Source organism: Hyperolius riggenbachi, chromosome 10, assembly GCF_040937935.1.
Source record: "Hyperolius riggenbachi isolate aHypRig1 chromosome 10, aHypRig1.pri, whole genome shotgun sequence".
NCBI classification, from domain to species: Eukaryota; Metazoa; Chordata; class Amphibia; order Anura; family Hyperoliidae; genus Hyperolius; species Hyperolius riggenbachi.
Genome location: NC_090655.1, coordinates 222268277 through 222281927, shown reverse-complemented (window position 1 = coordinate 222281927; position 13651 = coordinate 222268277). Strand labels below are relative to the sequence as shown.

The following is a 13651-nucleotide window of genomic DNA, read 5'->3' as shown; positions in this document are numbered from 1 at the left end:
AAGCATGCGTAGCGTGCAGGAAGCCCTCATTAAGGCACGCTGATTCACTAGCGCGCGTAACAGAATCAGAAATCAGAATCACAAATCTTTATTTCGCTAAGCATGACTGGGTCATGCCCGGAATTGTTTTTGGCACAATACATCTAGCTCAGAAAAAGAAGACATAGATAGAGACATAGATAGAAAGCAACGAGCCGTAGAGGCATCAATTAGCGTGAGTTAGCATTACATTACATCACATTACATACCGCTATACCTTGCATTGCACTATACATTGCATTGCCCTATACCTTATATTGCATTGCCCTAAACATCCCCACATATCACAGTCCCCAGTGTGACACCGAGGTGTCTGACAGTTAGTCTAGTGAGCTGGTTGGTGCGGTTGACTGATCCGCCATGGCAAAGACCGCCCGCAGCTCGTCGGGGCTTGCATTGTTGGTAGTATGTGGAGGGAATTTAGGAGGTTGACTGCCGAGGGGAAGAAAGAGTTCCTGTGTCTCGTGGTCTTTGTGGTGATGGCCCGAAGCCTCCGTCCCAATGGCAGCAGGCTGAAGTAGCGGTGGCCTGGGTGTGAGGGATCATTGGCAATCCTTAGAGCCCTGGATTTCAGTCTATTGTTGTGTAGCAGGGCAAGTGAGGGGAGGGGGCACCCAACGATCCTCTCTGCTGACCTAATGACCCTCTGAAGTTTGTCCTTGTCGCTGGCAGTGGCCCCAGCATACCAGACCAAGATGGAGGAGCAGAGAATTGACTCAATGGTGGCGGAGTAGAAGCTGGTTAGGATTTCTTGGGTCATGCCGAACTTTCTCAGCTGGCGGAGGAAGAAAAGTCTCTGCTGGGCTTTCCGTTGGGTGGCAGTGATGTTGGGCTTCCAGCTGAGATCACTGGAGATCGTAGTACCCATGAGCCGGGCGCATGGCACTCTGGCTACCTCAGTGCCGTCAATATAGAATAATCAGTGCCGTCAATAAAGGTGGCCATACACTGGCCCGATTCGCGGCCGTTTCGACAGCAGATTCGATCCTGGGATCGAATCTGCTGCCAATCATTCGTGGTAAACGCACTCGCCGATCCGATTTCCTCCCGAAATCGGATCGGTCCGTCGATTGCGCAGTGCGGGAAATTACCCTCGATCGCCCGCGGGTAGGGAGTGCGTCGCTAGCGGCGGCCGATCCGATCAGGTATACATTACCTGAAGCTGGCTCCCGGGCATCTTCTCCGCGCTGCACGGCTCTGTTCCGGCTCCATCCCGGCGCTTCCTGTGTCACTCCGTGACCAGGAAGTTCAAATAGAGGGCGCTCTATTTGAACTTCCTGGTCACGGAGTGACACAGGAAGCGCCGGGATGGAGCCGGAACAGAGCCGTGCAATGCGGAGAAGATGCCCGGGAGCCAGCATCAGGTAATGTATACGGGGGGGGGGGGACAGGCGGCAGGAGTAGCTCAACAGATTGTGATCGGTTTCAGGCTGAAATCGATTCACAATCTGTTTGCAGTAAAGGTAGCCATACGATCCCTCTCTGATCAGATTCGATCAGATAGGGATCTGTCAGCTGGTCGATCTAATGGCAAATCGACCAGTGTATGGCTACCTTAACAGTAGCTAACTCGTGCCGTTACGCTGCGCTATTGTTAGTGAATCAAGCCCAATGTTGGCAGACATCAGTAAAACTGAAGCAAAGTTGTAATGATGAATGACCCAAAACTCCTCCACAATGATGTGAGACACTGATAAAGCCACACAGAAAACAATTAACCTTATTGCTGATAAATTTGCTTCAACAAGCTACTGAATCACTGTTTTTTCCCACAGGGCATTTTAGCTTTGTTTTTAGCACTGTAGAATCTGTTATATGTTGTTCAAAGTTAGAGTTAGAGGTTTTAAATCATTTTAGAATCTGCTAAGGCCCAGAGAGATGACTTTTATTTATTATGTCCTTATTAGTAAAACCTTAGAACTGAAAGAAGGTGAACTTTCCTTTTCTCATGACTCTAGTCATTCTAGAGTCTGTTCATAAAGTTAAAGAAGAGAAGTGGTCCAAGAAATAAGCCTTAACCACTTGCCGACCGCGCACTCATAACGCGCGTCGGCAAAGTGGCAGCTGCAGGACCAGGCTAATTAATCAGGAAACAGCCGCTCGCGCGAGCGGCTGCTTCCTGTCAATTCACGGCGGGGGGCTCCGTGAATAGCCTGCGGGCCGCCGATCGCGGCTCGCAGGCTAAATGTAAACACAAGCGGAAATAATCCGCTTTGTTTACATTTGTACAACGCTGCTAACAGTAGCAGCGTTGTACTAGATCAGCGATCCCCGGCCAATCAGCGGCCGGGGATCGCTGTCACATGACAGGAAGGAGCCTGTTAGAGGCTGCACAGGACAGATCCGTTCCTGTGCAGCCTCCGATCTCCGGGGAAGGGAGGGAGGAGAGGGGGAATCCTGCGGTGGATGGGGCTTTGAGGTGCCCCCCCCCTCCCCCGCCAGCCACACGCAAGCAGGAGCGATCAGACCCCCCCAGCACATCATCCCCCTAGTGGGGAAAAAGGAGGGGCGATCTGGTCGCTCTGCCTGGTGTTTGATCTGTGCTGGGGGCTGTAGAGCCCACCCAGCACAGATCAGCAAAATCAGCGCTGGTCCTTAAGGGGGGGTAAAGGCTGGGTCATCAAGTGGTTAAAGAACACCTGAGGTGAAAATAAACTAATGAAATAAACAATTGTCTCTATCCTTCTTCTCCTAAAAATGACTTTTTAAAGATATTCCATAGATTTATTTTATATTTAAATCTACTTTTTAAGTTTTTACTGTTCTATTGTTTTTGCTCAATGACACATTCATTGATTAATTACAGAGCTAAAATCTATGAACAATTGACCCTTTTATGTCTTTCCTGCTCTCAGAGGCCATTTTCTGCTAGGAAAGTGTTTTAAAGTTGTAATTTCCTATCAGTGAGGGTCACACTGTAGTCTGACCCAGTCCTAACTCAGACAGGAACTGCCACTTACATACCTGATGTTTCAGGCAGAGAAAGAAAAAAAGGAACACAACATAGTTATTTGTCTGCTGGGCACTGTACATAGACATGTCTGTCTCATCATGTCACATTGGGTATCCTCTAGTGTTGTCCGGATCATGAACGATTCGGATCTTTGATCTGAATCTCTTTTGTGAGTCGAATCATCCGGATCATCAAAATGAACGATTCTGTTCACAAAGAGGGTGGAGCCAGGAGCGGCACGCCCCCCTCTCAGCGGGCAGCAGGGTCCTGGAAGCAGAGCGGAGATGGATCGCTCAGTTGGAGGGGAGCCAGCCTTGCATCCAAGGACAGGTAGATGAGAGAGAGGGGACATAGGTGCCACTGCCAGATATGTGTAGAGCACACGTACTGGCTGTAATGTGCTGCTCATTTTAGGCTGTCTGTTCGTGCATAGTGAACAAATGGGAAAGTTTGGGCTCAGAAGCACAGCTCAGTAACTTTGCAGACAGCATGCTGGGCTACAATGACAGGGTGGGCACTGTGATTGCAGTGCAGTATGATCCTCCTGCACTCTGCTATAAACAGCTGCACTTAACTTCTCCCTAAATTTATGATGAGTGTTGGAGGTGAGAAAAGGACACATTGAGGAATGCTTTCTTTCACTGTGAGACGTTTGCATTCAAAGTATACAGATGAACATATAGGTGAAATATTTTTAAAGCATATGATTGCAACATGTGGGTAATGTGTGCAAAAAAACATTTCTGCTCTCTGCTCACCCCTCTTCATCCACCTCCTCCCTTCTATGTCCACTCCCTGCCCTTCTCTGTCTACCATCCCCCCTTCTCTGTCTGTCCACCCCCTCCCCTTCTCTGTCCACTGCAGGGAAAGTCCTGTCCTGCTAGTCATTTCACCCCCAAATTCTTCCCTAGTAAAATGATTCGAGATCCAGATCAAAGAGCCGTATCTTTTCAATGATCCGATTCGAATCATCTGAATCATTGAAAAGATCCGGACTTCCCATCTCCAGTATCCTTTAAGGTACTGCAGCTGGGAGCAGGAGAAGAGGGTGTGGAAAACCCTAAATGTCATATCTGAGTCGAGAGAATGTGATACGCTGTATACCTAAAGTGGATAGAATGGAAGTAGTAGGGAGTGATCAACAGTGTTGCATGTTGAGGACAGATCAAGGAAAGAGAAAATAGTGATGGCCTTTGGCTTTTGCAGTAAGAAGATCATCAGTCAATTTAGCTGCTAATATGTAATTTGTCTTCTTAAAACAGAAGGTATTTACTATAATTCAGCTTTAAGTGAACATCTGTGGTTACCCACAATGCACCGCTACTGAATATGCAAATTATCCCTTTATGCCCCTGAAACCAGGCTCACATCCAGAACCACTGATGTACAGAAAGCTTAAAGGGAACCTAAACTGAGGGGGATATGGATGTTTGCTTTTAAACAATACCAGTTGCCTGGCTGTCCTGCTGATCTCTTTGGCTGTAGTAGTGGCTGAATCACAGACCTGAAACAAACATGCTAATCCAGTGTGACTTCACTCAGAGCACCTGATCTGCATGCTTGTTGAAGGGCTGTGACTGAAAGCAAAAGAGACACGGGATCAGCAGGAGAGTCAGGCAACTGGTATTATTTTAAAAGGAAAAATTCATATCCTTCTCAGTTTAGGTTCCCTTTAACACCAGCAGTTCTGGATGTAAGCCTGGCTTCAGGGGCATAAAGAGAATTTGCATATTCCATAGTAGTGCATTGTGGGTAACCACAGGTGCTTACTTAAAGCTGAATTATCGCAAACACCTTCTGTTGTTAGAAGGCAAATGACACTGAGCATTGCTTTTAGAATCTGCTAAGTAGGAGAGCTTTTCAGTCTCTTAGTCCCCTATACTTTCCTAGTGGTTTTGGGTCACCCCGAGCTGCTTGGGTATTCTGTTTAGCTGTTAAAGTGACTGATGATTTTAGAGTTAAGCAAGAGCAGTTTCAATGCATTCCAATTGACTGCTGGTGATGAAACAGAGGTGATAAATACCATCAGCCCCCGTATACTTCAGGAAAATCTCGCTGCCCTTGGAGTCCACCCCACCCTCCGCCTCTGGATCACGGACTTCCTAAGGAATAGATCCCAGGCCGTCAAGCTGGACACTATCATCTCCCAACCAAGGACCACCAATACAGGAGCCCCCCAAGGGTGCGTACTGTCGCCGTTCCTATTCTCCCTATACACTAACAATTGCAGGTCCACTGCGGACTCCGTCAAAGTCCTCAAGTTCGCCGACGACACCACCATCGTTGGCCTCATCTCGGGTAATGATGAGCAGGAGTATCGCCAGCAGATTGACAGAATTTGCCACTGGTGTAGGGAGAACGGGCTGGTCCTCAACACTACAAAAACGGTCGAGATGATTGTTGATTTTAGGAAACGCGCCACCACCCCACCCCCGATCAGCATTGACGGCACGGTAGTTGAGAACGTCCCCTGTGCACGCCTCCTTGGCACGACAATCTCTAAGGACCTGACATGGAAAGCCAACACTACCTCAACCCAGAAAAAAGCCCAGCAGAGGCTATTTTTCCTACGCCAACTTAAGAAGTTCGGTATGGCCCGCGAGCTTCTGACGAGCTTCTACACTGCCACAATTCAATCTGTCCTCTGCTCCTCCATCCTGGTCTGGTATGCTGGATCCGCCGCCAGCGACAGACACAAACTGCAGAGGGTCATCAGATCAGCAGAGAGAATCATCGGGAAACCACTCCCCTCTCTTGACCAGATTTTCAACTCTAGACTGCGTTCCAGAGCTCAAAAAATCGCTAATGACCCGTCCCACCCAGGTTTCCGCTTCTTTAGTAGGCTCCCCCTAGGCCGGAGATTCCGATCCATCTACACCAGGACCACAAGGCACAGGAACAGTTTCTTCCCTTCAGCCGTAAATTATCTGAACTCTTAGAACTCTTAGATCCCTCCTCATCCTACCGCGACAAGCGGTGTCTGGTGGCACCGAGCCTGACCGCACGGGTGCACACTTCATATATACGTGTTCAAATGTGGCCAAATGCTGTAACTGTACCCTTTATATTGTCTGTCTGCTTACATATATGTATCGTTATGTCCTGCTTGTTCTCACACTAGCCCTGAACTTGCCAAACCCAATTCCGGGCACGGCCCAGCCGTGCTTGGCAAAATAAATGATTCTGATTCTGATTCTGATAAATGATGTCAATGTGGACATGCCACAGTAGTTCAGATATGAAGAGAAGAAAAGAGTCAGGCCAATTATTAGAGAAGGCAGGAGGAACCAGTAATTGTTTCTTAATTAATTAATTTTGTGGTTGTGCCAATCATCTACAATCTTACCAAACCAAGTCATTGTTATCCCTCACCTGTGCCGATCTCTACGGGAATTCCCTCATCTTTACAAGGCCAGTAATCTCGTATAAACATCACTTCTTCTTCTTCCTCTTCATCCACTTCTTCAGCTTTAATATTTATCAGACTTTCAAACTAGGTGACACATAAGATTACATAATTAGAGTCCCGCATGCAAGCACCCCAAAGCTTTGCTGAGTATCATACAAGATGGAGTCACTTTGGTGTTGATGAACCTTTCATTTTCACATACCTGATAATGGTGTGGTATATGGGGGTCTTTCTGTGTACTAGCCCGAGATAGAGGAGGACTCGGACATCTCTCTGGAGGGTTTCTGTTACTGGATCCATCTGCAGGAAACGCACACACTGACTAAGAACATTGTTTTTATAAGATGATAGAAGAATCTAAGTAGACCCTCCATACTGCTCTCTCCTTTACAGGAAATGAATGTCCCCACTTACCTGGTGATGGGAGGGGCGACTGATTCTCCATTACGATATCATTGTAGAGGTCCTTATGTTCTTCTAAATACTCCCACTCCTCCATAGAGAAATAGAGAGCGACATCCTGACACCTCATAGGAACCTGAAGCACACAATACAGTAGTTTTAGTCATTCCACACATTCACTTTTTCCCAGTGAATGGACTAGACAGCAGCAGAAACGCTGATTTCTTTTAATAACAAAAAATGTAGGTGCAGTTAGCTACTTCTTTTAATAACAAAAAATGTAGGTGCAGTTAGCTACAGTGAGCTCACCCTAAATGACATCATCTGGCAGAGTGATTGCATGACAACCATAATTATAATTATATTTTACATTTCTCTGAAAAGTAGCAACATCGGGGTCTCAAAACAACTCTCAAATGACCTGAAGACAAAGATTGTTCACCATCATGGTTTAGGGGAAGGATACAGAAAGCTGTCTCAGAGATTTCAGCTGTCTGTTTCCACAGTTAGGAACATATTGAGGAAATGGAAGACCACAGGCTCAGTTCAAGTTAAGGCTCGAAGTGGCAGACCAAGAAAAATCTTGGATAAACAGAAGCGACGAATGGTGAGAACAGTCAGAGTGAACCCACAGACCAGCACCAAAGACCTACAACATCATTTTGCTGCAGATGCAGTCACTGTGCATTGTTTAACCATTTGGCACACTTTACACAAGGAGATGCTGTATGCAGAGGAAGCCTTTTCTCCACCCACGGCACAAACAGAGCCGCTTGAGGTATGCTAAAGCACATTTGGACAAGCCAGCTTCATTTTGGAATAAGGTGCTGTGGACTGATGAAACTAATATTGAGTTATTTGGGCATAACAAGGGGTGTTATGCATGGAGGAAAAACAACACAGCATTTCAAGAATAGCACCTGCTACCTACAGTAAAATATGGTGGTGGTTCCATCATGCTGTGTGACCAGTGCAGGGACTGTGAATCTTGCCAAAGTTGATGGACACATGGATTCCACACAGTATCAGCAGATTCTGGAGACCAATGTCCAGGAATCAGTGACAAAGCTGAAGCTGCACCGGGGCTGGATCTTTCAACAAGACAACGACCCTAAACACTGCTCAAAATCTACTAAGGCATTAATGCAGAGGAACAAGTACAATGTTCTGAAATGGCCATCTCAGTCCCCAGACCTGAATATAATTGAAAATCTGTGGTGTGAGTTAAAGAGAGCTGCCCATGCTCGGAAGTCATCAAACGTGAATGAACTAGAGATGTTTTGTAAAGAGGAATGGTCCAAAATACCTTCAACCCAAATCCAGACTCTCATTGGAGCCTACAGGAAGCGTTTAGATGCTGTAATTTCTGCAAAAGGAGGATCTACTGAATATTGAGTTCATTTCTTTTTTGTAGTGCTCACATGGCTGGATAGTGTAATGGTTAAGGGCTCTGCCTCTGACACAGAAGACCTGGGTTCGAATCTCGGCTCTGCCTGTTCAGTAAGCCTGCACCTATTCAGTAGGAGATCTTGGGCAAGTCTCCCTAACACTGCTACTGCCTATAGAGCGCGTCCTAGTGGCTGCAGCTCTGGCGCTTTGAGTCCGCCAGGAGAAAAGCGCGATATAAATGTTCTGTGTTTGTTTGTTTGTTATGCACCTGCCTAATTTTGTTCTAACAATTATTGCACACTTTCTGTAAATCCAATAAACTTCATTTCACTTCTCAAATATCACTGTACGTGTCTCCTATATGATATATTTAACTGATATGTTTTATCGTAACAACCAAGACTTATACAGGAAAATCGTGATGATTAACAACGTTGCTCAAACTTTCGCATCCCACTGTAGGTGCTGCAGTAAAGGTTACCCAGTGTATAGGTGCCACCGTACATGTTAGCCAGTGTATAGGTTCCACAGTACATGTTAGCCATCCAGATCCTCCTCCCCCTTTAGTGTATATTGGCAGATCCCCTTTAGTGTAAATAGCCAGATGCCCCTGCCACTGGTACCTGATCCTCTCCCGGCCCCCTCCTCCAGTAAGTTGTGATCCCAATTGGCCTCACCGTATTGTATTGCCGCGTAGTGAGCCATGGTGAAGAGGCAGCGAGTGTTGTTTAGTAACGCTGGCCACCAGGAAGTGTTGTCACACTTCCTGGTACAGTCCCTGAACACCTGCTGTCTCTTCACTGCGGCTCACCGCGCGGCAGTGCAATGCGGTGAGGCCGAATGGGATCGCAACTTACTGGAGGATGGGGCCAGGAGCGGAGGAGAGCAGTTGGCAGTGGCTAAAACCACCGCAAAACCAACGCTTTCACGATTCCTAGATCGGCTTTCCCCGATCACGATTTTCGGTTTTAAACCGAAAACCGTTCAGCCCTACTATACAGTCACCATCCAGACACATCCCTTGTGTTACTGTATCATGTCCCATAATTCTCAGCGTTGCTCACCTCTCCTGTCAGCAGCGAAGTGATCTTGTTGGTGGCTTCTAGGATCTGCTGCCTGTTGTTTCTCTCAGCTGATGACGAAGGTGAAAATTTGGACGGGTATTCGCTTCTGTGAAATGCTTTAGACATTCGTTGGTTCCTCATGTGAGCCATATGTTTACCAGCTGTCTTTTTCACTAACTCGTAATCCTGCATGGAAATATGTTGTTATTATTGAGTATTTATGTAGCGCCAACACCTTCACAGTGCTTTTACAGATTATATAGTCGTGTAGGAGCTCACAATCTAATCCTTACTAAAGTCATATGTCCATTGTAGTCCAGGGCCAATTTTTAAGGGGAAGCCAATTAGCTGTATGTTTTGGGGATGTGGGAGGAAACTGAAGTGCCCAGTAAAAATCCACACAATGCATGGGGAGAACATACAAACCCATAAAAGTGCCCTGGCTGGGATGTGGACTGGGAACCCAGCGATGCAAGGCGAAAGTGTTATCCACTACATCACCATGCTGCCCTGGTGAAATACGTTATCAACACATTGTTCCCACAATCCTCCTCACCAGCCAGTCAGGTCTGTGTTTTATTGATTGAGATAAGTGTTGTCATTTGACACTCCCAGAATCCACCTCACCTCTCCAGTCAGGTCTGTAAGATAAGAGTGATGTCACATGTCAGTCCCAGAATCCTCCTCATGGCACAGTCAGTTTTGTGTTCTAATAATGGTCTGATATAGGGCCTGATTCACAAAGCGGTGATAACTCAGTTATCACGCCTAAAAGACTTTAGGCGTGATAAGCTGTGCACTGCTGAGTTAGCACCGCTTTTGCTCTTTATCGCGCGCAAAGTCCCGCGTGCAAAGTCTTGCGCGCGCAATCGCGCAATTCCGCGCGCAGCGCCCATAAGGTTTAATGGGCACATCGCGCGAACTGCACCGTGCGCCGGGCGATTGCGCTTGGAATTTTGCGCGAGTTTCATTTTATCACGCCTAAACTGAGTTTAGGCGTGATAAAGGGCTTTTCACAGGCGTGCTAACACTTTGCACCGCTTTGTGAATCAGGCCCATAGTCTGCTATTTTATTACATACAAGTGACCTTAGCCTGTTTGAAAACAGGCTAGGTCTGTCACTATTCCGCGCCGCGCACACGCCCACCACTCCCGCACGCACACATGCCAGTCCCTTCTGGCCCCGTCCACCCTCAGCTCTCCTCAGTGTCTCTTCGTCCCTCCCTGCACATGTGCAGTGCAAAAAAGCACTGACACAGGGACATAGCAGACGCAGAGACACAGGGATATTATATAAAGAGATGATGGTAAATTTATACAGTGGCTTGCAAAAGTATTCGGCCCCCTTGAAGTTTTCCACATTTTGTCGTATTACTGCCACAAACCTGAATCAATTTTATTGGAATTCCACGTGATAGACCAATACAAAGTGGTGTACACATGAGAAGTGGAACAAAAATCATACATGATTCCAAACATTTTTTACAAATAAATAACTGCAAAGTGGGGTGTGCGTAATTATTCAGCTGCAATTTACTGCAATTACAGCTGCCAGTCTTTTAGGGTATGTCTCTACCAGCTTTTCACACCTAGATACTGAAATCCTTGCCCATTCTTCTTTGCAAAACAGCTCCAGCTCAGTCAGATTAGATGGACAGCGTTTGTGAACAGCAGTTTTCAGATCTTGCCACAGATTCTCGATTGGATTTAGATCTGGACTTTGACTGGGCCATTCTAACACATGGATATGTTTTGTTTGCTGGATGGTAAACCTCCGCCCGAGGCTCAAGTCTTTGGCAGACTCCAAGAGGTTTTCTTCCAAAATTGCCCTGTATTTGGCTCCATCCATCTTCCAATCAACTCTGACCAGCTTCCCTGTCCCTGCTGAAGATATGCACCCCCTGAGCATGATGCTGCCACCACCATATTTGACAGTGGGGATAGTGTGTTCAGAGTGATGTGCAGTGTTAGTTTTCCGGCACACATAGCGTTATGCATTTTGGCTAAAAAGTTCCATTTTGGTCTCATCTTACCAGAGCACCTTCTTCCACATGTTTGTTGTGTCCCCCACATGATTTGTGGCAAACTGCAAACATGGCTTCTTATGCTTTTCTGTTTTCTGTTAACAAAGGCCAACTTTGTGGAGTGCACGACTAATAGTTGTCTTATGGACAGATTCCCCCACCTGTGCTGTAGATCTCTGCAGCTTGTCCAGAGTCACCGCGGGCCTCTTGACTGCATTTCTGATCAGCGCTCTCCTTATTCAACCTGTGAGTTTAGGTGGTCGGCCTTGTCTTGGTAGGTTTACAGTTGTGCCATACTCCTTCCATTTCTGAATAATCACTTGAACAGTGCTCCGTGGGATGTTCAAGGCTTTGGAAATCTTTTTGTAGCCTAAGCCTGCTTTAAATTTCTCAATAACTTTATCCCTGACCTGTCTGGTGTGTTCTTTGGACTTCATGGTGTTGTTGCTCCCAATATTCTCTTAGACAACCTCTGAGGCCGTCACAGAGCAGCTGTATTTGTACTGACATTAGATTACACACAGGTGCACTCTATTTAGTCATTAGCACTCATCAGGCAATGTCTATGGGCAACTGACTGCACTCAGACCAAAGGGGGCTGAATAATTATGCACACCCCACTTTGCAGTTATTTATTTGTAAAAAATGTGTGGAATCATTTATGATTTTCGTTCCACTTCTCACGTGTACGCCACTTTGTATTGGTCTTTCACGTGGAATTCCAATAAAATTGATTCATGTTTGTGGCAGTAATATGACAAAATGTGGAAAACTTCAAGGGGGCCGAATACTTTTGCAAGCCACTGTATTAATTAGCAATGCACAAAGTTTTGTATGTTCCATGTCTTTGTGTTTTTTTGTGCAATAAATGTAAGTCTGCCTGGCAACTTGACGTTGCCTCCCCAGGCCACCTTTTCTCACAGCAGGACTACAGCTTTGCAGTTCCTCCCTGACAAGAGTAAAATAAAGTACTAAACCCTGCGTGCACATTCATAGTTTAATAATAACAATATGCACATGGCCAATGCTGGACACAAAGAGTAATCTTTCAGAAGCACTTCATAGGATGTAGACGGGGTGAAGACTGGCTATTCTAGCCTTCCACCTCTCTGACAAATTCCTGTGCCTGAAGATGGGATATGGGAAGGGATTTGGACAGTTTAAAAATTGCATTTCAGTCTAGCCAAGCTGCATTTGACATTCACACAAGAAGTCAGCTTTGCAAAATCCAGGTAATAAAAATAAATGGTGCAAAACATTACTTTGTGCATTGCAAATCATGATATATTCCACACAACTATTCTCGGAAAATCATGAACCTGAACTAAGGCTTAAATACATATAATAGCAATGTCACATGACAATCATAGAATCCTTCTTTGTCACTTTTGTGGTTTATTAATAGGGATGAGTGATGTCATGTGATGCTCCCAGAATCCTCCTCACCTTTTCAATCAGGCCTATGCTGTATTGATAGAGAGTGATGTCATGTGACCCACCCAGAATCCTCCTCACCTCTCCAGTCAGATTTATGTTATCTTTATGTACAATAAGAGTATTGCCATGTGATGCTCCCAGAATCCTCCTCACCTCTCCAGTCAGCAGGTAGATGATCTCCAAGGTGAGATTTAGTATGCTCTCAGTCATGTGATCCCAGTCTTCATCCATCCTCTCTGATGCAGTTATGTGATCTTCACAGATCTCTCTGGGTAGGAAAGAAAAACTGTGACTGCAGAGCTAAACATACATTTTATGGAAAGTAACATTTCAAATTAATTTATTTAACCCACTAAAGCCCACCTTCAGATTTTTCTTATAGTGTAAAAGAAGTTTAGAAACATTTCAGGGTTATTACTGCTGTCTCTGTCCCCAGTGCAGAGATTTCCTGAACGTTGTGCGTTTTAACATGAAAACTGGCGTTTTTGAGGACAGGAAATGAGGTCATCGCAATAACAGCAGATTTTAGCTCTCCCCCCACTGTGCAAAAAATATGTAATGCTTGACATTTGTGTCACTCTTGAAGAGATTCTCTCACATTTTGTCTGCACAGAAATGAGAGAAATTCTTGCATAACTTCAATTGGAGATGGTACAGGATTGACAGAATGAAGGTACTATTGTATCCAGAGCCTACCCTCTACTTGGGTATGTATCAAACCTGAAGGTTTTCTTTAAACTCACTGATTTCATATGAATCTGTAATGGCAAACTAAAAATAACTATTTTGCTGGCTAGTTTCCCACTGTATTCCTCCTGAACACAACCGCCTACATTATTTTCACTGCAAATCCTGGGAGACTCCTTCTTTTGAGTAATGGTGGCACTTGTTAATTCCTTGCGGACACGAAACAGGCACTCTCTAAAGGCACTCG

At 45.7% G+C, this 13651-nt stretch overlaps 1 protein-coding gene across 1 annotated transcript in view; it reads right to left on the bottom strand.

The window, feature by feature from the left end:
• Positions 1-13651, bottom strand: part of LOC137534581 (oocyte zinc finger protein XlCOF8.4-like) — a 28426-nt gene that overhangs the window by 4961 nt on the left and 9814 nt on the right. Inside the window, exons 2-6 of the mRNA XM_068256145.1 lie at positions 12871-12985; positions 9257-9442; positions 6816-6939; positions 6604-6701; positions 6365-6485 (exon numbers count right to left, since the gene is read on the bottom strand). Of these exons, the coding sequence (XP_068112246.1) occupies positions 6365-6485; positions 6604-6701; positions 6816-6939; positions 9257-9442; positions 12871-12948 (607 nt within the window). The 5' untranslated portion in view covers positions 12949-12985. The remainder of the gene's footprint in view (positions 1-6364; positions 6486-6603; positions 6702-6815; positions 6940-9256; positions 9443-12870; positions 12986-13651) is intronic.